Raw genomic sequence first — 25,087 nt, forward strand, 5'->3', positions numbered from 1 at the left:
TCAGGAAGAGGGCAGGAGGGGTAGTTTTCTCCCAGAAATAAGTACTAACAGAAGCCATTAACCTTTATTGAGCCCTCTCCCTGCAGACAGACTGGTGTCATATCCGAGTTTCCATCAACCTGGCTAACACTATTAGTTCCACCCAAGTGATTCTGAGGCCCTATGCCAACCAGTTTTCGGTCCCATCCAAGCCCTGTCCAGTGTCTTTTCTATACAAATGACCTGTCTTGACTCATACTACAGACTCTTTTAAAATCTCTAAAAGATTCACAAATCCCCAACAAGCAGCATTTGACCTCAGCATGTTCTGTGCCTCTTGCTAAGCAGCCCCAACTCCAGGACTAGCAGCAGTCAGCCTAGTTCTCAGACTAGCCTCTCCCAAGTACCTCCAAGACCAGCACAAGTAGCAGCCATCTGCAGATTGCTTTGTAGCTCATACCAGGCGGCCCCGGGCAGAGCAGCAGCTGACCTTGGCCTGAACCAATACACCCTATGGGAAGCTTCAGACCACACCAGAGTACCACCCATCCACCTCCACAAATGATACACTCAAAGGTAGAATTAGGGAGGAACCAGAACCCTGCTAAAGTGAATCTTGGTACATAAGATCAGCCCCCAAGTAATGGCTCCTCCACTGTAGTTATGGCCAGTCCTGACAACCAGTCAACCTAAGGGCCAGTCACTCCAATCAGCAATCAAGGCTCAACCACAACAGGAGGGTTCATACAACCCACACAAGGAACACACCAGGAGCACTCACATCAGGTGACAAGAAAGAGTTCACCACTGGCCCCACAGGACACCTACTACATAAGGCCATTCTACTAAGACTGGGAGATGTAACAGATTTACCTAGTACATAGAAACACATAGGGAGGCAGTCAAAATGAGGAGACAAATAAACATGCCCCAAATAAAAGAACAGGAGAAATCTATCCCCACCCCCCCCCAAAAAAAAACCCCTTAATGAAATGGAGGCAAGCAATCTATCACATATAGAGTTCAAAATAATGGTTAGAAGGATGCTCAAGGAACTTAGTAAAAATTTCAACAGCCTAAAAAAGGACATAGAAACTATAATAAAGAACCAATCAGAAATAAAGAATACAATAACTGACATGAAGGAATACATAGAGGGAATCAACAGTAGATTAGATGAAGCAAAGGACTGAATCTGTGATTTAGATGACAAGCTAGCAGAGAATACCCAATCAAAACAATAAAAAAGAGAATTTAAAATAATCAGGATAGTTTAAAGGGCCTCTGGGACAAAATCAAGCACACCAACATTTGCATTATAGGGGTACCAGAAGGAGAAGAGAAAGAGCAAGAAATTGAAAATTTGAAGAAATAATGAGGAATGCTTCCCTAACCTGGTGATGGAAACAAATATACAAGCCCAGGACACACAGAGAGTCCCAAACCAGATGAACCCAAAGAAGCCCACACCAAGACACATCATAATTAAAATGCAAAAGATTAAAACAAAGAGAGCTCCTTTTTAGGAGCTCTGTAAGGCTCAGTTGATTTCTAAACAGAAACTTTGTAGGTTAGAGGGACTGGCACAAAATATTTAAAGTGATGACAACCAAGACTACTCTATCAAGCAAAGCTATTCTTTAGAATCAAAGGACAGATAAAGAGCTTGCCAGACAAGAAAAAGCTAAAGGAGCTCATCACCACCAAACCAATATTACAAGAAATGCTGAAGAGTCTTAAGTAGAAGAAAAGAAATGATAACAAGAGTCATAAAGTAGCAATAAGTAAACATCTATCAATAATTACTTTAAGTGTAAATGGATTAAATGCTCCAATAAAAAGACATAGAGTGACTTAATGGATAACAAAACAAAATCCTTCCTTAAATATGCTGTCTACAAGAGACTCACTTCAAATCAAAAGACACAAACTAAAAGTGAAAGGATGGAAAAAGTAGTTCAGAAAAACAAACAAACAAACAAAAATCTGGGGTAGCAATACTTACACTAGACAAAATAGTCTTTAAAACAAGCTATAACAAGAGACAAATAGGACCAGGAATACCACCTCTGGGTATTTATCTGAAGAAACACAAAATACTAATTCAAAAAGACATATGCATCCATATACTCACTGCAGCATTATTTAAATAGCCAAGATATGGAAGCAACCAAAGGTCAATCAATAGATAATGGATGAAGAAGAAGTGGTGAATATATACAGTAGAATATGACTCAGCAATTTAAAAAATGAAATCTTGCCCTCTGCAACAACATGGATGGACCTAGCGGGTATTGTATTGAGTGAAGTAAGTCCGACAGAGAAAGATAAATGCCAAATGATTTCACTTTTATGTGGAACCTTAAGAAAGAAAAAATCACAAACAAACTCGTAGATAGAGAACATTTTTTGAAGGTTGCCAGGTGGGAGGAGGGTTGAGGGATGGGTGAAAAAGGTGAAGGGATTAAGAAATACAAATTGGTAGTTACAAAATAATCATGGGATGTAAAGTCCAGCATAGGCAATATAGTCAATACTGCTGTAATAACTATGTATGGTGTCAGATGGGTACTAGGTCTATCAGGTGATCACTAAGTAAATTATAGAAATGTGTAATCACTGTGTTATGTGAAACTAGTATTATATGTCAACTGTAATTGAAAAACAAAAAATTTTAAAAAATAAAAAAACTCTTACATGTATATATTATATATTACAATGCACCCCTAGTAAGGTCTGAGACGGCACCCCTTACTCAAACACCTTTCTACTTTGCAGCCAAAAATATGAACAGTCACTTTAAGTGAGATAAATTAAAAAATACAGTTTGATATTGGTTGAAGTCAGAGTCTTCCATGAAATGAGTTCAGATTTGTCAGGCTCTATCACCAAATGAATGATCAGAAACTACTGTTCCCTGGCACTTTTTGGATTTTTGAATTTTATGTTAAGAAATTGTGAAACTAACTAAAAATGTGTTTGGCACACAGTAGCAGAAGAACTGAAAATCCTATTATAGCAGCCAGTCATGTACACACGGAGAGAAAGGCAGAACAAAAGTCTAAGGAAGAAGAACCCTATAGATTGTCATTTTTTCCATCATCTCACAAGTTGAGTGTTTACCAAATCAGTATTTCCCCTCGCAATCAGCTACAAACCAACTCTAACCCAGAAAATGAATCCTATATTTGCATAAAAGGAAAACCAGAATTGATATTCCATTTTTAATGATTAAACTGACAGAAAATAGTTAACAGTATCTAATTAGCAGAGGTGCAGGGAACACACACACAGATCTCGCCAGTGTCTGGCAGTGGGAGTTTTCTGGGTGGCGACTTGGCAAATGTAGCTAAAGCTTTACTATTAGTCATATCCTTTAATCGTACAAATTTTATTTCTAGGAAATAGAAATACTTGCTTAAATTCAGCTCTATGATAGTGTATAATGCAATCACTTAAAAACCATTTTTAGAATAATATTTATGACCTGGAAATTTCTAACAATAGACTTCAAAGTAAAAAAGTAGATTATAAATCTATACGGTGTGTACTCAAAAGAAGGAAAAGGAGGAACTTGAACAAATATTTGCACATCCATATTCATAGCAATATTATCACAAAAGCCAAAAGGTGGGAGCAGTCCAAGTTTCCATCGACTGATGAATAGATAAAGACAAACATACCATGGAGTGAGTACTGTTTAGCCTTAAAAAGGAAATTCGGACACATGCTACATCGTGGATGAATCCTGAGAGCATCATGCTAAACGACATGAACCAGTCACAAAAGGGCAAATTCTATATGATTCCACTAATAAGAGGCACCTGGAACAGTCACATTCACAGAGACAGAAAGTAGAATGGTGGTGGCCCCAGTTAGAGAAAGGGAAGAACGGAGAGTTGTTGTTTAATGGGTGCAGAGTGTCAGCCTGCAAGATAAAAAAGTCCCGGAGATGGACGAGGGTGATGGGTGTGCAATAATGAGAATGTTCCTAATGATACTGAACTGTACTCTCCCCCAAGTCTCCTCCACTTTGATAAATGGCCTCCAAATCCACCAAATTCATCAGACCAAAATTCCTGGAGTTATCCCAACTCCTCTGCCTCCTGCACCGACACCCAGTTGCTCAGTAATCCAGGCAGCTGAATTTTCAAACTCTACTCAGAAACCAGCTACTTACTCCTCACCACTCCATATGGCTTAGATAATAATTAGCACTTCACACTAATATGTTAAGAGGGCTTAACAAGTTCTAGTGCCTGTTTTATATCTTAAGTTCTTTTCATATATGAACCCATTTCATCCTCACAACAGGCCTACAAAGATAAGTATTATTGTTAGCTTCACATCACCTGTGAAGAGGCACAGAGAAGTCAAGTATTTTGCCCAAGATCACATAGCAATGAGCAGAAGGATTGGAATTTGACCCAGGAGCCCATACACTGGCTATGTTTGTAACCACTAGGTGATACTGCTTCTTGGCCTCAGGTAGTTTGCTCTCTTGCATCATTCAGGTTTCTGATCAATATCCCTGCCTTGGGCAAGGCTGTCCTTGAAATCCTACTTTAGCCTCAGAATAGAGCCACCATTCTGTCACCGTGCCCTGCTGTAGTTTTTTTTAGCACATAATTAATAATTACTTGTTATATATTAGTTGATTTCCATGAGGGCAGGGATTTCACCTTGTTTGTAGTTGAATCCCAAGCACCTAGAATAGTGCCTAGGCCATGTTAGGCACCCTGTAATTACCTGCTGAGAGAATGCCTTCTTTCTACAACGCCAGCTGCTGGCGACAGGCAGACCTGAATTCAAACCCCAGACCCACCACTTGCTAACTATGTGACCTTGGGTAGCCTATTCTATGCAGCGTCTACACCTGAAAAATAGCGCATCCCCTCAGGGTTGTTTTGAAGATGAAATGAGTTGTGGCAAATGACGTATTTAGCATGGAACTTGCATATAGTAAACACTAAATATTACCTACAAGGAGAGGAAAAATGTCACGTTCACATCCTCCTAAAAGGCTTTTTATTTTTATTTTTAAAGGGGCATACATATAGCCTTTGGAGTATGTCAAATAATATAGATGCTAGTGGCAGTTTATTAAATGTTGTGTAACAACAGACATTAGGAAGGTGCATATAAATTTAGACTAATATGAAAAACTAAGAAAACTCAAGAAACATGTAAATCCTATTTTTATTCATTTTCTACTATATTATTTAGATATTTCCAAATCACTCCCATTCCTTACATTTTAAATGTATTGGCACTTTTCTTAAAGCTACTAGTTAAGTAACAGTCTGATAGGACAAAAATCCCTTCCAAATGAATCAATATTAGTAGTTCAGGATATTATTTTAGGCTAAAGAACACTGAATGCCTACGTTCGGCCATCACCCACTGTTCTGGTGCTACTCAGCAGAAACTCAGCAAGGTCCCCCTTGGCAGCAAGGCCACTCTCCCGCTCACCCATCAACAGCCAAGAGCCTCAGGTTAGTGTTCAGAAGTGGGGCGCCCAACTCCAACTCATTACTCCCTGCTGCTGAAGAAGCGCCCAGGGTGATGGCCACCATAACTGCTGAGAACACATCGGCAGTGCTACATACAGGTGGCTGTTCGAGGGAAACTTGGAGCTGGCTGGGGAGAGAGGAGCTACAGCAAGCAACATCAGCAACATGCGGCACCACACGCCACAGGATGCTGATCTCTCTCCACAAGATTGCAAGCCTCCTGACAAGCACCGCTCGAGAAGGTCCCAGGGTTGTAAATGATTCTCGGTCTTCTGACCGCGGTTCTTCTCAGCTGTGAATAGAATGCTTTAGAAGGGTTGAACCCTGATGTTTGCTCTACCAAAAAACAAACAAACAAAACACACAACCTCCTGTCTCTTCTTTCACTCCATTTTGATTCTATAACTTGAAATTCTAGTTCAGTTGCCAGCCTGCAAGGACATGCTACTCTGCTCCTAGGAGATGCGGGCGGGGCACGATGATACCAGGCAGATCCACATGGGAACACTGCGTGCCAATTTGGGAGCCCTTTATTTAATGGATTGGAAGGCCATTTCTTTTAGAGTCCCATCAGGGACTTCAATCATGTGATTATTCTCTAGCTGGCCAGATGCGGCTAAGAAGCTTCAGGCACTTCTACTCTACAAATACCACAAAGTATAGTTGAAATTTTTAAAAACTAAACGGACCACCTGAATATAGTCAAATCACCTGAGAGATGCAAGGCATTTAGATTTTCTCAAAATATGCATTTAACATGCTAATCACAAAATAATAATACAAAGACACTTAAATCAGATTGCCTCTCCCTAGGGAGAGAGTAATAATCCTGAAGCTTGTTCAGGGATTAAATGTCTTAAATTCTTGGTCTCTGTCAGTTCATCTCATCATGCCTGCTTTTGTCCTAGTCTTTTACATGTACCAGCTTTAGATAAACCTCAGACTTTCCTACCTAAAATAATAACTAATATTTATTTAGCATGCAAAATGATTTAAGCAATACAGTAGGTCTTACAGATATGAAAATAACCACCAAGGCGTTTACTCATGAAGGCTTTAGGTAAATCAACATACACGTGACCCTCCAAGGGAGCCTGACTGCACAGGGCTGGGAGCTGAAAAAGAAGTGTCCTGAGCCCTGCACAAGAGGAAACAGGTGACCCTCTGACAGGCTGCTCTTATAAGAAAATCCATGCTGGAACTAACATAATGACCACAATAGTGGGGAAGAACAGAATTAGATGGAGCCTGGTGATATTAAGGCCGTAGACTCAACAGAACTTGGGGGTTGATTGGAGAGGAAGGCAAGAGATACCTAGACTTGGAGTCCTGTCTGACCTGTGCAACTGGGTTCACTAAGTAAGAAGGGCCTTTTAAATCTCCAACTCCTCCTTCACCAGTTTCAGTAGGAAATCTTCACCTTCTTCAGGGAGAGAAAGTGGGAAACTTGATGCTGTCTGATGGAAACATCATTACGTTCCATTGCTGAATCAACCAAACAACATTTATTCATTCAACCAACCAGTATTTGGCGAGTGCCTGCTGTGTGCCAGCGCTGGCCAAGGCTCTGGGATGCAGCAGTGACTGAGGACCCTGCCCCCTCTCATCTCACCCCCGGCCTGAGCCTATAGGCTCCTCCATGTCTTGGTTTCCATTCCCACTGGTCTTCTCACTGTAGAACATTCGGCATTTTTCCTGAGACTTCAACCTACTCTTTATTTGCCCCTCCTTGACATTTTCCATGCTCAAAGTTCTTCCATTTAAAAAAAAAAAGAAAGAAAGAAAAGAAAAAGCTGCTTTCTTTGGGCACTGTAGCAGTAACAAAATGTCAAATGTACTTGCCCTTTGACCCCACAATTCCACTTTAGGAACTTGTCCCACAGAAATTCCTGTCCGCATATGAAAGAAATGTATAAGTAAATATGCGTGAGCACTTCAGGGTAATACTATGTAACAGAGCAAAAATGTCTAAATAACACTCAAGTGTCCAGAGAATATACTGTAGCATAATAGAAGACATCTGCTTATGTAGTGAAGTGTCTGAAATATGCACATTAAAACACAAGCTTTAACAGACTATCTGGCAATAAACCAATTTTTGGTAAGTAGATGTGTAAAAGTGTGTGTATGTATGTGCTCAGAAAACTCTTAAAGGATATACCTTAAATGATTAACAGTGGTTCTGTATGACAGAACATGATTATGAAGATTACCTTCAGTCATATTTTTTAATGTTTAAAACTTTTACAATGTGTACATACTGCTTTGGTAATCAGAATAAAACAATAAATATAAGAGGCTATCATAACAAGGAAAAATGACAACTTCGTCAGACTTGTCCACTGTAGACCAAAAGTCTTACCACTGCTGCCACAGGTTTCCAGGTGAGCTGGCGCCTCCAACGGGATTCAGCCTCCACCCTCCACCACCCAGCCCTGGCTCAGGGCACCCACGACTTGCACACTGCGAAACCTAACGTCCATTTCACAATGGTGCCTTATTTGACGTCTCAACTTTAACACAGCTGACCATGACTTCTTTTGAAGACTCTCTTCTCTTGTCTTCCTTCGCTTACAGGTTCTTCCGCTTCGCTGGTCTCCTGTGTTGGTGCCTCCTGCCTGACTAGACCTCTACTTCTGAAGATAGTCAGGGCTCCCCCCGGGGCCCGCTCCCCTGTAGTCCATCCCACGGCAACTGTTAACACCTTTGGGCTGAGGGTTCCAAATGCATTCACTCTACTTCAGGTGTCTCTTCTGAACTCCAGAGTAAGAAAAGATACAGGAGGGACCATTGATAAAGGGACACATGGGGAGAAGGGTAAACCTCAATTAGGAAAGCAAAGATGAGTGCAAACATACATTTATATATGCATTATACACATACCTAACACACACTTTTTCTTTTGAGGGAAGGACAGAAAAGAGGTTGGGGCAGAGGCCCCTGAAGGTTTCCATTTCCTCTCTAGTTTCAGAAGCAAGGTTATCAAGAATGAGGAGAAATGGTGCAGTGTAGAGGTATGAGAAAAGCAGAGGGAGTTTGAAATAGCTTCTGTGACTGACAGAAGCATCGACTGGCTAGGAGTGCCAGGTTCAGTTTCTGTTCTGCAGTTCTTTCTCTGAATTCTGCAAATACTCAAGACTCAGATTTTCTTTTTGGCCTCCTCTCCCTAAGATAATAGTTCCTCAGTCAGTATCACAATAACCTGGGCAACCTGGACAAAATGGTTCCCATGCCCCAACCCAAGGACATTGTTTGAGTAACTGGGGGCAGGCGTGGCTCTAACATTCAACCCCATTTGTGAAGCACTGCCCTGAGGAGCTTCACCTTGGTCTCTGAGCCACAAGGTCACTGGCTTCACAGATCACATTTTCTCCTCAGTCATTACACAAACCACTACTGAGCACACTGGGTTAGTGATCAAACCCACCAGTCAAAACCACAGTGACATGCAATGCCCACTGTCTTTCCATCCAGCTGAGAAACGGCAACATGGAAGAGAGAGAAAACACAGGCGGGACTATCATCTCCTCACACATGGCTTGGATGGGAAGGGCACGTTTCCTGGTAGGGCACGACCAGGACAGCCATCCCTGCCAGAGGGTGGAAGAGGATAAAAGAGACCTCACTCGTTATTATCTCTGCTGTTTTTCTGACTCAAAACTAACACTTTATCTAGGTATTGAGAATGTGAATCCCTGTATGCTTGGGAGCTGAACTATTAACAACTAAAAATTGTCCAGAGGAAAAGTAATTCAGAAATTTTAACCTTTTAACAGTTTCTTGTTCATGGCATGTGGGTGGCAATTTTACTTGGGACATCCAAGATGTCAGGGTTACAGAGCCTGGCTGACAAACGCAAGGAGAAGCGTTCATTCTGCATTTCTTCAGTCAGCTGCTAGAACTCTATTTCCTAGTCTGGAGTTTGATTACACATGCGTATCTTCATTTCCAGGAAGTAAAATCAATCAATCAAACAAAGAGACTTTAAAATAATCTATTTTGATTCCCTGTCTTAAGCACGAGGAAATAATGACAAGTAGACAATGCCCATATCAGTTTGTAGCAGGGAACTTTCCACCATACCCCACCCTGCTGTAGGTAAGAAAAGAACTGAAGTAGGGGAAAATGGAGATTTGCAGCTTACACAGAAATCCATTTCACACATGTGATCAAATGTTTCATAAACAACAACTAAAGACTCCCGTCAAGCCCTGGCTGGGTGGCTCAGTTTGGGCTGGAGCGTTGTCCAGTACACCAAAAAGTTGCAGGTTTGATTCCTGGTCAGGGCACATGCCTAGGATGCGGCTTCGATCCTCGGTCAGGGCACGTATGGGAGGCAACAGTTCCGTGTTTCTCTCTCCCCTGCCTCCAACATCTCTCTCTCACCACCCACCCCCTACCCTGCACCCCACCCATTCTCTCTCTCTATAATCAATGTATCCTCAGGTGAAGATTTAAAAAAAAAAACCAAAAAACAACAAAACCTCAGGTCAAGAGAAACTTTTATTGGAAGATGGAGTACTGAACACAAGCATTTAGTTCTGCTCCCCCTCCTCAAATACGGCTAGAACATAAACAGATAAAGAAAAAGAGAATAGAGGAACTGTGATAGTAACACAACTTTGGAAGATGAAGAGCAAACAGACTAGTGGCAACTGGCTTAGCAGACTGGAGAAAGCTTAGTCTGAAACTAGGACCATGTAGAAGCAATTTCATTTAAGTTATAAAACCCCCAAAGGTTGAAGGACTGGGGCACCAACTTCCTCTGGGCATGGAGGTGAATGTGGGCTGGAGAACTGGTTGAAAGGCTTTTTAGCTAGTTAGACCCCCAGAGCCTCTCCCTCACTTCTCAAGGACAAGTACTGCCTCCAAAGCCCCAGGCCCCACCTAGGAGAAGACTGGCAGTGCATTCTCTCAAGAGTCAACAAAGGATCATTGGACTAGAAGATTTCACACTGAAGAGAGATTACACAAAGATTACCACTGAATATTGAGAACCCCCAACCTTCTACTCAGTTTTCTGACTAGTCATATTTTTTTTTCTGGGGAATCTGATAAGCTAGGAAAAAAAAAAACCCTAAATATAGCATCAGGGTTTCCTAAACAAAACAGCCAGTTCACCCTTGAATGAAGCCCAGAACTGGCAAACCCCATCCACTATTTAAAGAACTTTCAGTCATCTTTTTAGACAGCTACTCTAAAACAGGAGGGAACAGCAAGACTTTCCAATATTAAGGAAAGTATCTAACGAGAAACAGCAAAGCACATTAGAGGAGAGAAAAAAATCACAGGAAGAAGAAATTTAAAGAAACAAAAATAAAAATTCTGGCATCTTCAAATATCTGAGAAAAGTATATCCATTAAATAATGATAAGATTTATCAGAGAAATATTCAGAGAATAAAAAGGAGCCCTTAGAATAAAAAGATGGCAGATTAAAAATTCAATATAAGATACAATTTAGAAAATGTCCAAGAAAGTTGAACAAAAAGACAGAGAAATAAAACAGGAAAGACGGAGAGTTTAGAGGCCAATTCAGGATAGCCAATATAATAGAGTGTTCATTATTAAAGAAAGTGGAGGGGATGTAATTGGTAAGGGAAGAAATTTCCCGGAATTGAAGATCTTTCCCTGAGACCTGAAGGACACTATTTCTACTTAAAGAAAGGACAGAGGTGAGGCTAGGAGAGGAGTGGGGAATGGGGTTTCCACGGTGAAAAGGCCAATCAAGTTTCCAGTATATTAAGTGCACATAGACCTACACCAAAGTTTATCACTATGGTTTCCAGGGAGTAAAATAGTTTCATACAAAAGATTTCAAGTCAGAATGGCAGAAACTTACCAAGAACAACTTATCTAGAAGGCAAAGGCTTAAAAATTCTGAGAACAGATGATTTCTACCTTAGAACTATAAGCCTCATCAAAGCCATCAATTAAAAGCTGGAGTGAGCCCTGGCTGGGTGGTGCAGTTGGTTGGAGGACTGTCCCATACCCCAAAAGGTGGCAAGTTCAATTCCCAGTCAGGACACATATCTGGGTTGTAGGTTTGATCCCCAGTCAGGGCATGTAGAGGAGGTGGCTGATTCATGTTTCTCTTTCACATCCATGTTTCTTTCTCTGTCTCTGTCTCTCTCTACACCTGCCCCTCCACCCCCCTTCCCTTTCTCTCTAAAATCAATAAATATATCCTCAGATGGAGTTTAAAAAAAAAAATATCTTTTAAAGCCAGAGAGAACAAAGGAACTGTCAGATTTGCATGTCCCTCAAAATTACCTCTCTTACACTCTTTCTCCATAAGAAACTGGAGAATGTGCTCCACCAAAATGAAGTAGTAAACCAACAAAGGGTAAGCCTTAAACTCCAGAGACTGACAGATCCAAGACAAAAGGCAGGCAGAGTCTTCAGGGGCAGGGGAGAAGGGGAAGTCCTTGCTTTTGGGGCGCTGAGAAAGCAACCTAAACAGAGCAAAGGTCAGAAGGCTCCAGGAGAAAGTTCCTCAAATACAATGAATTGGACAGATTCTCTGTGTAGTTGGTTATATGAAGAGATTTACAACCAGGCTGAGTCTGAGGCTATTAATAGGTACATCAAAAATTAAAAGAAAAATAATATCTGCTGAGTAGTCTTAAGAGGGAAAGTAATCAAACTATGTTAGGGAGCTTTTCTGTGGAAAGTGTTACATAGTGATAATAAAGTAAATATTATATGTTGATCTTAAACAGAGTCACAGTACAATTACAACCTGAGGGCTGGGGAAGTTGGTATATGAAGGGGACAGGGGCAGGGGTAGAGGAAAGTGAGCTGAATACTCACTTTTTCATCAACAGATATTTCCTAAAACTAAGAAGTAGGTAGGTAACAATGCAAGCATATTAATTAAAAAAGATAGAAGTTATTACTAAAATAATCTGCTAAAGTTGAAAAACACTTGCTTCTGGCAAACAGAAAGTGGAAAGATGCTATTTTTCCTAACAAATCTTATAGCATTATTTAATTTTCTAATTATGTAAAATGTATTAATTAGGCAAAACTTTGATAAAATAAAAACAATTTTTTCCCTACTTAAAAAAATGGAGGAGAGGATTCCTGTCACACATATCACGACATGACACACAGAAGCAGGAGCATGACCGTGCTGGCACCCACTACTGCCACCGGCTGCGCTAAATGCAGAAGACAGCAAAACAGAAAAAGCCCCTTTTCAGGGCACTCATATTCTATAATAAAAACTAATTGTAAATACTTTAAAAATAACTGACTCTGCTTAGTGGATAAGAGGGAAATAAGTAGGTTCCTATGACAGAGCCAAAGAGAGGGAAGTATTTTGGGCAGTGTGGTCAGAGGAGGCTCCCTGAGGAGTGGTATTTAACTTCAGAGCTGAAAGATGAGAAGGAGCTGGCCACGCAGGGCTAAACAAAGAACGTTCAAGGAAGCGGGCTAAGCAAGCCAATAGTTCCGAAGCAGGAAACGTCCTGGTGTGCTGAAGGATATGACCAAAAGACGTCAGGGTGATTGAAAGGTGCGAATGAAGAGAGGAGAGGCTGGGAACAAAATGAGGCAGAAGAGGAGGCAGGGGCCATACGCCACCACGCGCTGACAGGAAAGTAGTGTGTGGCATCGGGGCATGACAGAGCACTCTGCTGTGGCAAGAGTGGTGGCAACAGGCCTGTTATTAGATACTGCTGAGGTCCAGGCAACAAAGTTGGCTGAAGGCAGTAGTAGTGGAGACAGAGAAGACAAATACAAAATACATTTTGAAGGTAGAACTGAAAGTGCTGGGGAAGGGATGACAATGAGGAAGAAAATAAAGATGAAAGACACCCAGGTTTCTGATGCTGGAAATTGGGAGGATGGTGGTACCATTTGACTGAGAGAGCAAAGATGGGATATGGAAAGACAGGCTCAAGTAGATGGAATAGAGAAGCGAACCAAGAGTTCCTCCTTGGGGATTGTGATGTGCAAATTGTCAACTATAAAAATAGTCACAGGGATGTAAAGTACAGCATAAGGGATATGGCCAATAATATAATAATTAGGTACGGTGTCAGACTGGTACTAGATTTATTGGGTTGATCAATAAATGATGTATTTGATTTATTTCATAGGTTATATAAATGACTAATTACTATGTTGTACACCTGAAACTAATATTCTACGTAAACTGTAGTTGAAAAAAAGTTCAACTTCCTTGGCATGAGACACCCAAAGAGATGTCAAGGGGGCAGTAGATGTAAGGTCTGGAGCTCAGAAGAGGTCGGTGCTGCACATATATATTGGGCAGCCATCAGCTCATCGCTGGTATTTAAATCCCTGGGAATAGAGGAGTATACAGAGAGAGAGGAGGGCCTAAGCGACACCCTGAACAATTCTCAATATTTTGTGGTCCCAGAAAGAAGGGAATGCCACAAAAAGATCAAGAAATGACTAGTTGGGAAGGGGAAGCAAATTAGGAGGGAATTTCAAACATAATGGAAAACCCGTTCTTAAAGCTACTCAGAGACCCAGTAAGACAGGGTGAGAATGTACCTACTAGAAGCAGCAACACACAGATTGTCAATGACCCTGAGAAATTTCAAGAGTGATGGGAAAAGACACCAAACCATAACAGAGTCAATGAGTAATAAATAGCTATAGCACACTTAGATAATATTTTATAAATTCTGTCTTAAAAAAGGACAATGAAATTGGGTAAGAGATGGAGAGGTATATCAGGGTCCAGGAGGGTGTGCGGTTCTTTGAATTTTAACGTTAGGGTACCAGAGCATTAACTCACTTATTCCTTCAATTGTTCAACAAATACTTATTGAGCACCAAAATAATGTCCTTATGGAACTTACGATCTACCAGGGGACAGAGACAATAAATAAATGCCCATATACTAATTTCAAGTGGAGATGTATGCTTTGAAGTCAAATAAAGCATGTCAAGGGAATAAAAGTGGTATTTCAGACAGGTGAGTAGGGGATGCCAGTTCTAGGGTAGCGTTTGAAGAACTGAGTGAAGCGCAGGTACAAGAATCCGAGACAGTAAGGGGTTGGGAGGCGGAGAGGGGGAGGAGAGCAGCGTTCCAGGAAGGAGGGCGGCAGGTCCAGGGACGGTGAGAGGCCAGTGTGACTGGGGCACCTTGACAGACAGGCAGAGAGGGAAGAGATGGGGACAGAGAGGTAACAAGGGCCTTACAGTGCATGGCAAAGAGTCTGGACTTCATACTGTTTATAGAAAAGCCACTGAAAGTAGTATATAAAAGTAAAAAGCAGGAGAATTGCTGTGGCTGTTGTGTGAACTCAGACAATGAGGCACACAGATGGACACAGGAAGAGGGCTTAGGAAGCCACTGCAGAACCCTAGGCAGACGTGAGGCGGCCAGGGCTGGGGTTTGGCTGTGGAAGTGGGAGATCAGGGGTGCTCGGACTGCGGAGAGATGCTAATCGATCCACTACGAGGCATGAGAGGAAGGCAAAAATCGAGGATGGCATCGAGTTTTTGGACTCAGTAACTGGTGGAGTCACTGCTGAGATAAGGAACCATGGAAAAAGTGTAGGTTTAAAAAACAAATCATGAAGTTGGTTCTGGGGGCGGGGAAAAGGAAGGGAAGGGGAAAGTCAAGGAACATATATATAGCAAGGACTCATGGACAAAACCAAAGGGGAAGAGCTGAGGGAGGGAAGGAGGAGGAGGGAGGGGGCAAGGGAAAGTGGTGGGGGGGAGGCAGAGACAAATGTATTTGAAAAAATAAATTAAAAAAAAAAAATCCATCCCTCTGGGCACACTGAAAAAAGAAAAGGGCCACCAGGAAGCCTCTGTTTGCACTGGTCACCTGTGCTTTTACCTCCACCTTCCTCCATTACGCTGCAGTTGTCATATGTATCACACGTACGGGTGAAATAAACCACACAATACAACGCTAAAAAAAAAAAGAAGAGAGAGAGAGAGAAGTTGGTTTTGGACATGTTACATTTGAGATGTCTATTAAACAACCAAGTGGAGAGATAAAACAGGCATTTGGAAAGCAAGGGAGAGATGGGGGCTAAAGGTAAGTATGTAGAAGCCATCAGCATACAGATGGTATTTAAGGCCCTGGAAACGAATGAGATCACCTCAGGAACGAGTAGAGATGGGGAAGTGGTCAGAGAACAAAGCCCCTGGCTCTCTCAAGTTTAGAGACCAGGAATAGGAGGAGAAGGATCCAGCAGGGGAGACTGAGAGAGAACAAATGAGCTGTAAGCAGAAGCAAGGTGGAATAGCATCACAGATGGAGTAGCATAACAGGTGCCAAGTGAAGAAAGAATTTCAGGAAGGAGGGAGTGGTGAACTGTGCCCCATGCTGCTGAGACAGACAGGAGCTCCATGAGGAACTGCCAAGGGCCTCTGTGACTCATGATGAATGAACAATGCTCTGAGATAACATTCCTTACTCATAAGTGTACTCGGGCTATTTAGTAATCTGGAAAGGTAACCCTCTGTTCAGCTAGAACACCAATGCACTGTTTCCATGGATACCTTACCACACGGCGAGCCCTCCTGCAGGGTTCTCCCAGGAAGCAACCCAGGAGGGCCCAGTGCCTGCGAAACAGAAACAGCTCCAAATGTGTAGGCTCAAGGAATGGGAAGCAGACCAGTGCTCACAGCAGAGAATCAGATATGGTAGGGTAGGGCAGGACAGGACTATTGCACAGGTTACTACATTTTTCAAACTCATAGCCTGTGAGAGGAAAATTAATGAAATCATTCCTTCTGTTTCAGACAATCACTGAAACCAAAGAACAGCTGCAGTTTCTGAACCTTCTCACTATTCATTGTCTCCAACCCCATTTTCTCCCACTAGTCCTTGTTCATGTTGTAGCACCTGCCTTAAAAAACATCATATTTATTGGGGTTAAACATATATGCAATGAAAATTTACCCATGTTAATCTTGCTCTGAGATAATACTCCTTACTCATACGTGCACTCCGACTACTTAGTAATCTGAAAAAGTAACTGTCGGTTCAGCCAGAACACAATCATATGTTTGACAAAAGCACACAATCATGTGAGCTCCATGGCAAAGAAGATACAGAGTATTTCTTTCACTCCCCAAAGTTCCCTCTTGGCCCTGTGCAATCCCGCTCTTCCACCCGATTGCAGTCTTTGGCAAACAACGATATTTCTGTCCTGCAGTCTTGTCTCTTTAGAATGTCATATAAATGGAATCAAATAGTACACAGCCTTTATACCTGGCTTCTTTTACTTAGCATAATGCTTTTGAGACCTAGCCATGGTGTTGCCTGGATCAGTAATTTGTTCCTTTTTGCTTCTGAATAAGTATTCTGTAGTATGAATGTACCACAGTTTGTCCATTTGCCATTTGATGAAAATGTGAGTTCTTTCCAGGTTTTAGCTATTATGAAGAAAACTTCTATAAACTTTTGCTAAAAGGGCTTAGACAAACACAGGTTTTCATTTCTCTTAGGTAAGTACCTGGAGGTGGGATCACTGGGCCAAGCAGCATTTAGCTTTTGTCCACTAAGAATAGGTAAACATTTACCAAGCACTAAATTTGTGGCACACAATGCTAACTCTTGGTACACTTTATGCTATTCAATTCCTAAAATGGCAATCAAGCTATTATTGTTCCCATCTTACCAAAAGGGAACTGATGTACAAAGAGATGAGGTCTCTTGCCTGGGATCACACATCCAGTACGGGCAACAGAGTCAGGATTCTCAAACCCAGGAATTGCATGGCCAAGTGCAATTACCAAGCATTTTGCTTTGCTGTCTCCCCAATGTCAAACGCATGATGCCTGAGAGAGAGAGCACAAAATCCAGCGGAAGCTCTGTATCTTTTGAACAAAAGTCGACTATTGTTCACTGCTGACTATTCCTTTCCTCCTTTTAAAACCATGACAATGACTACATCGCTGGGACTCAGAGGACCACTGCAATAATAAGATGTCATTTTAACAATCAAGCTTTATAGGACATTATGTGGAAATGCTTTTAACTGTTTGACAGAAGTTTATAAGTGTTAGTTTACAGGTGTTAAAGAACAACTCTAACAGAAGAGCCAGCCTCTTCTATCAGGATCATAAATACTCATAGTTAATAATGACCTCTTCTATAGACCTCTTTACTCCCATGATATAAGAGGCCAAATGTGGTTAAAAATAAATAAATACAAGGATCATGGAAGGAGAGGGACCTACATTCAAATTTTAGTTCTTCTCCCTTGTGGACAGGTGCATAGACAAGGTCTGTCCAGAAAGTATCCATCCATGTACTATGAAAAGGAGACATTTATTGAAGAAGATACAAGATACAAAAAACAGTGTACATAGGACAATGATGCCTCAGCCCCCCTCAAAGTAGGCACCTTGGGACCTCACACAGTTCCAATCACAATAAGCTGTCCTATTCTACTTTGTTGAACCTCATTGATGGTCTGAAATCTCTTCCCTTTCAAAGATGAATTTAGTTTTGGGAAAAGCCAGAAGTCACAAGGCACCAAATCTGGGCTGTAGGAGTGCTGAGTCACCTGGGTGATTTGCTGTTTTGCCAAGTCTCTGCACAAGATGTGATGTATGAGCAGGCTCATGCATTATCATGATGAAAATGCCAGTCACCAGTTGCCCATACGTGCAGCCTTCTGAATCATGTGAATAGTTTCTGTGGAGTCATGTTCAAGCTTAATGCAAAATTTGATGCAGATTCATTGCTCTACTCCCTCAGTCATTTTGAATGTGACGGCCACACAGTACACATGCTTATTCAATGGCATCTACTGCCCCTAGTGACTAGTACAGTGAAGTCATCATTGTTTACACATGTGCATTCCAGTCCACTCTCCTTGGCTGCCAGGTTACATCCATGTTGCACAAACAGTTCTTGTTTCATTAATAATGGCTGGATGTTTTCAGGACAAGCCTCATGTGCCTTATCACATGTTAAAATTGGTGTGAATGAAGCCTAATGTGCAGAGTAGTCATAAAGATTCCATGGCACAGCATGAGTGAAGCCATCGAACACTGTGTCTTACTTAATTAATAAACTTTTGTCCTTTCCCTCCTCCTTCTCTTCCAGAATGTACTACTGAGCCTCTGAAATTAGTATAAAAGAAATAGGTTACTTAACAAAAACTTTGATTGGCTTGTTAGTCTTTCATCCAAATAGGAGCAAAGGAGAGACTAGAAGTAGATGGTTCTTTAAAACTTCTTATTTTATTTTAAAAAATATCACGAAGACCTTGCATTTCATTTCACAGTATGATCAGAGTTAATTCTATTATGTCATACACCTGTAACAGATTTATGGGAGAAATTTATAATCCTTCACCCACTCCTCCCAATACGCTACCCTCTGCCTCTGGCAACTACCAATCTGTTCTCTGTAAATTTGGTTTGTTGCTTAGATTTCACATTGTAAAAGACATCATACAATATTTGTCTTCCTCTGACTTATTTCACGTAGCGTAATGCCTTAAAGTTCCATCCATGTTATCACAAATGGCAAGATTTCGTTCTTTTTCATGGCTGAGTAATATTCCATTATATATATATATATATATATATATATATATATATAATTTCTTTTTTCTGTATTCATCCATCCATTAATAGACACTTAGCTTTTGTTAATAATTGTAATGCTGCAATGATTCACTCAGTCATTTTGAATGTGATGGCTACACAGTACACATGCTCACTCAACAGCATCTACTGCCCCCCCCCCAAACAAGTACAGTGAAGTCATCATTGTTCATGCATGTACATTCCAGTCCACTCTCCTTGGTTGCCAGGTTATATTGACATCACACAAACTGTTTTCATTATATTAACAATGGCTGGACTTTTTCCAGGCAGACCTCATATATCTTTTCTAGTTAGTGTCTTCACTTTCTTTAATAAATACCCAACTATCGAATTGCTGGATCATATGGTAGTTCTATTTTTAACTTTCTGAGGAATCTCCATACTTTCTTCCATAGTGACTGCTCCAGTTTACAATCCCACCAGCAGTATACAAGGGTTCGCTTTTCTCCACATCTGTGTAAAGTCTTATGTCTTGTTTAGTTTTGTTTCGTTTTGTTTTTGATAATAGCCATTCTGTCAGGTGTGAGGTGACAGCTCATTGTGATTTTGATTTGCATCACCCTGATGATTAATGACATTGAGCATTTTTCCATGTACCTGTTGGCCACCTCTACATCTTCTTTGGAAAAGTGTCTATTCAGTTTTGTAGTTGCATTTATTTTGCTATTAAGTTGTATGTGTTCTTTGTATATTTCAGAGATTAGACCCTTATCTAATTAGATATGACTTGTGAATATTTTCTCACATTCAGTAGATTAGTATCCTTTACTGTGCAGAAATTTTGTAGTATGATGCAGTCCTACTTATTTATTTTTGCTTGTGTCGCTTTTGCTTTGGTGTGAGATTCTAAAAAGCATCGCCACGACCTCTATCAAGGACCTTACCACCTTTTTTCTTCTAGGAATTTTACAATTTCATGTCTGACATTCAAAGTTATTTTAATATAAAAATGTTGTGCACGTACCTCTAGCTGAATGACTTAGCTTTCTCCTGAACTTTTTAAGAATATTTCTCTTAGGAAGATTTCCCCTGATAAATGGTGGCTTTGCTTATATGCTGCCACCTTGCCACTTACCTGGGACATGAAGACTCCCAATTATAGCCCTGGCTGGTGCAGCTCAGTGGATTGAGTGCTGGCCTGCGGACCAAAGGGTCACCGGTTTGATCCCCAGTCAGGCCACATGCCTGGGTTATGGGCCAAGTCCCCCAGTAGGGGGTGCATGAGAGGCAACACACATTGCTGTTTCTCTCCTTTTCTTTCTCCCTCCCTTCCCCTCTCTCTGAAAATAAATAAAATCTTTTAAAAAAACCCTCCAATATAAAGCATGAACCTGCAAGGTCTTATTAAGACTTCATAATGCTTTCACAGATTCTGGTCATTGTTCTCTTCTGTCTGGAGCATCTTAACATCTGCCCTACAACACTGCCCAGTTTGCAATTTTGGCTCCAAAAAGTCTGAACTCTGAATTCTCCAAACAAGAAAACAGCTATTTTCTATTACTCCTTTGTGGAGCCTCATGGCCCCCAGTAAAGTGAAGAGATATTGGCTGCAATCTGCTTGCTGTTACAGCTACAAAAGTAAACATAATAGTACACTTTCAAATAAAAAGAAGACACTGGCCAAGCATAACCTTAAGTAAACTGGGATGACAGATTAATAGGTTTTTTAATCAATTAAAAAGACTTTAACATGTTAATCCAGAGAAGCGAAAGGATTTAATTCAACTATGGATGCTCAGAGTTGTATATGCAATATGGTAAGGGAAATAATTTAGTCCTGAACACATTCTTATGAAATAGCATTATTTTTCTCCAGACAAATTTTTATCGTAATGTAATGCCACACACTCTCTTTCATTTATGACATACACACTTGTAAGTATGTTATTCAAAAGATCCTGGTTGTTGTTAAGTACCTTGAGCAACACGTAAAGTTACTGAAATTTTCTTTTCATTATTTTGTCATCAAAAACCCCTTGATAAATGTATATATTATTTAATTTAATTTAATTTTTTTGCCAAAAAGCCCTCTTCTGGAAGGCAGGAGTAGGAAGTCCTTGTGTGTTAGATCTTGGCTGTTGACAGGTAAGAAATAACTTTTGCTTTCAGAAGCTAGCCTATGGGAATGGATTTTTTTTTTTAATTTAGCAATCCATGTGGACTAATTGATAAATAAAAAATTAGGGGATTTCAATACAACAAATAGTATTTGGGACTCAGTGACATGCCAGAAAGTTACAGAAAGGACAAGATACAGGTTCTGTGCTCCTGGAGCTGACCGTCTGAGGGGAAATGTAAGTGAGAGCGCTATTCAGATACAAAGGGCATCTTACCCAGACCGGATGGGAGAGTCTGAGTTCTCAGTAAAGGCCTGTTGGAGGCGGGAACATCACCTGAAGGACGAGGAGGCATTAATAAATAAAACGGACATATAAGGAGGCACTGTCAGGCAGTAGGAGGCATCAGACCTGAGTACCAGACCTGCCTCTGCGGCAACCTGAGAAAGCTGTTTAACCTTTCTAGCTCTCATTTTTCCTTACCTGTGATATGGGATGGTTACGTTTTGTCAGTTGACCTTATCTCTTACTGTGCATAAGAATCATCTAGAAGCTTTCTAAAAATACCAACTCCCTCCCTCAGAAACATGGTTTCAATTGATAAGGGCATTTGTATTTCTTTGAGAAGCTTTCCAGGTAAAATCAGTTTGCAACCACAGCCGAGAGCTGCTGAATATAATGACCTCTTAAATCCCAGATATCTTAGGTCTGTGGTTCTCAACTCATAGTGCACAATCACATCCTCTGCAGAGCTTTTAGAAATCCCAGTGGAGGTTGCATTCTAGACAATTAAACCAGAATCTCGGGGGTTGTGACCCAGGCATCAGAATTTTTTAAAGTTCCCAGGCTGAATCCAAGGTGCAGCCTAGGTTAGAACCACTGTTCCAGGCCCTTTTGATGCTTCAGTTTCCTATTACAGCCACTGACGGAGAATGAAAAAAGGAAGCCAAGGGAAGCTCATAAATTCTCCCTCTCTAACTCTTATCTTAATAGTTTTTTTTTAACCAATTGAAAAGACTTTAGCATATTAATCTGGAGACGCCCAAGGATTTAATTCAACTAAGCTAACAAAATGTGGCTGCTTAGAGTTATATATGCAATATGGTAAAGGAAATAATTTTGTCCTTAACACATATTTTTATGAGCTGAATGCCAAGGGCCACAGACACATTTTAAATGGGGTTGTACCCACAGAGTAGGGTTGATTTTGGACATTTGCATAATTCATGGCGGTGAAGGACAGGTGGAAAATGCCCATTGCAAAGCGCTCTCAGTTCTAAATTTAAAATTCAATAGCACAAGTCTATAAACTGACTCCATGGTGCGTTCTCTGCAATGCTTAGTTAGAATTTGATTTGCATGGTTGACTGCAATATGAACATTACATTCCCTGCCCCCAAGGTTACTTAAATCCACTTATTAGGCAATGGTGAACTAAACAAACAGTAATTAGAAACACTCCAGACAACCTTTTAAATCTGTTACTAAATTATATTTTTCCTGCACCAAAGCCCACACACACAGCACGTCCACAAGCATCATGAGACCAAAGCCTCAGAAATATTTACGTTAATAAGAGCACAAGCTACCTCCGGGCTTTCGCATTGGATTCCACAGGGAAGTAAGGGCTGCTTTAGAAGAGGAATGTTGGTATTTCTCACATCTGGGTTAGTAAAGCACTGCCCACATGTGGTTAGAAACCCAGGAGAAAATGAACTCTCCGGGGGTGTGGAAATGAAGAAACACCTCTGACAGACTGCTTCATTTCCTAAAATGAGTTAGAAATGAAAGTAATTCTTCAGCAAAGAACATCTGCACCGTGGTTCAGCTTGTAGAATGATGCCAGGTGATACCTGTGGCTAAGCAGCCGGGCCGGGGAAACAGCGGGGCTGGGGGGCCCCGCACTGCCCTCTGTCTCAGAGCTGCATGCAGGGCTCGGAGGGGCTGCAAACCCAGTGGGCGCCGGGCACCCCAGTCTCAACTGTAAATCTGGATTAGCAGTAAGACTGCTCACATTCCATGAGAAAGCTGGTCCCTCTCCAAATGGTGCAAACAGCCAGAGGGGGTTCATGTGCAGCCATGGGCATGGAAACAGCAATTCTTAGATGAAAAACTGTTTTACTCAACTAAAAACAGCCTATGCTTGCTAATCATTTGAACAGACCTTTCTTCCTGAGGAGGAAGGGCTGCTGTATGGAGATGAGTTGATGCTGCCAAAGGAAGCCCAGGAGAGGTACCGGCATGGGGTTGGGTACAGGGAGGTAAGAAAGACTGAAACACCTTTCACAGCGCCTCCGGTCAGGACCAATATGCAGAAAGGTAAAAAACAAAGGCTGTCTTCACCAAAATTGGGGCCAGTTACTTCTGTTAGGTGGCTTGTCACTATTCTTTCCATCATGGGTTTTTAAAAGGAGTCCAACTCTGTTGATTGCAATGGGGGTGGGGAGGTAGACGGGGGCAGTTGAGGAACCCTGGAAACAGCATAAATGCCCATTAACAGGTGATTAATTATATTAACTTCAGGCACATACACAATGGAATACGACATAGTCTTTCGAAAGAAGGCCAATGCAGAACGTGTGCAGATACTGAGATGTCTGTATTCCACGTGATACGTTAAGAGAGGAAAAAAATGCACCTGGTGTCTGTACAGCAAACATCTATGTAAATGTATTGAAAGAAGTTCCCCTAGTGCAGAAGAAAGAGGCCAGAAGAGTATTATTTTTCCTTTTATAGCCTCTAATACAGCTTGAATTCTCTTTTTATGTACTTATACCCTCCCCTTCTTAATAATAGGCATTAAATATGTGTAAGGCTATTTCTGGTTTCTCCTTTATACTAGTTTTTCTATAAATAATTTAAAACAAAGGGTGTTATTTTAAATAGATGTTATAGGCTGAACTGTGTCTCCTCAAAATTCAGAACTTGAAGCCCTAACTGCCAGTACCTCAGAATGCAACTAAATTTGGAGATAAGGGCTTTAAAGAGGTGATGATGTTAAAATGAAACCATTAAAGTGGACCCGAGTCCAATCAGACTGGTATCCTCCTAAGAATGTGAAATATGGACACACACAAAGATGCCAGGGATGTGCACACAAAGGAAAAACTATGTGAGGACACAGGAAGAAGGCACAGTCAAGCCAAGGAAAGAGGGCCCAGAAGAAACTAAATGTGCCAACACCTTGGACTTAAACCCTCAGGAATAGGGGGAGAATAAATTTCTGTTGCTTAACCCACCCAGTCTGTGAGTGTTTTGTTATGGTAGTCTTAGCAAATTAATACAACATATCAATAAATACTTAGATAAAATTCACCTAACAGAGAGAGAGGCACCCACAAAAGTATTTGATAGATCAAGACCCCACTATGCCTGCTATGATGCAGATGGCCTCACTGGGCAAGCGAAGCCAAACTGGAGCTCACAGTGCTTCTGACTATATCAAGGGCGCCCATTAAGTGACTGGAGCCAGGGCTAGAACAGGTTTCCTACTTCCTGACTCAGGACTCTTCCTGCTCACACCGTTTATTTTTATGATGATTTTAACAAATCGCACAACTCAAAGGACTAGAGCCCAGGATATTTTATTTATTAGTGTCTTTTTAAGGCTTGGCTTATTTTCAAAAGGCTTTCTTCCTGTGCTGATAACTAATGAAAAGGAAAGTGTTACAGTAATATTACTAATTTGATTAAAAAAAAAAGACTTGGCACCAGGGTTTAAAAATTCAGAATAACAAATGATATGTCATATTTGTGTGCCAAACTAATTTTTATACTTTAATACATGTTGGTCTCAGAACACAATATTTTAAAGGTATGGTAGTCCCAGGCTAAAATTTTCTTTATACAATTTTATAGATTTTTACCAATTAATCAACCTTTCCTTTAAATATTAGAGTTTAGAGATCAAAGGCACATTAAAATCCCAACTTTGTCTATGAAATCTATAACCTAAAAGTGGGCTAAGATC

At 41.0% G+C, this 25,087-nt stretch overlaps 1 protein-coding gene across 4 annotated transcripts in view; it reads right to left on the reverse strand.

Moving 5' to 3' along the window:
• The window catches only part of ANO6 (anoctamin 6), a 190,336-nt gene that overhangs the window by 120,932 nt on the left and 44,317 nt on the right, over positions 1-25,087 (reverse strand). For 2 of the 4 annotated variants that reach the window (XM_054591205.1, XM_054591207.1), the window contains exon 2: positions 21,394-21,453. The exons of the other annotated variants lie outside the window; for them this stretch is intronic. In XM_054591205.1, coding sequence (XP_054447180.1) covers positions 21,394-21,453 — 60 coding nt within the window. The remainder of the gene's footprint in view (positions 1-21,393; positions 21,454-25,087) is intronic. 4 annotated transcript variants of the gene reach the window in all.

This window comes from Pteronotus mesoamericanus, unplaced genomic scaffold (genome assembly GCF_021234165.1).
Source record: "Pteronotus mesoamericanus isolate MK-2021 breed Mesoamerican mustached bat unplaced genomic scaffold, CSHL_Meso_final scaffold_21, whole genome shotgun sequence".
NCBI lineage: Eukaryota > Metazoa > Chordata > Mammalia > Chiroptera > Mormoopidae > Pteronotus > Pteronotus mesoamericanus.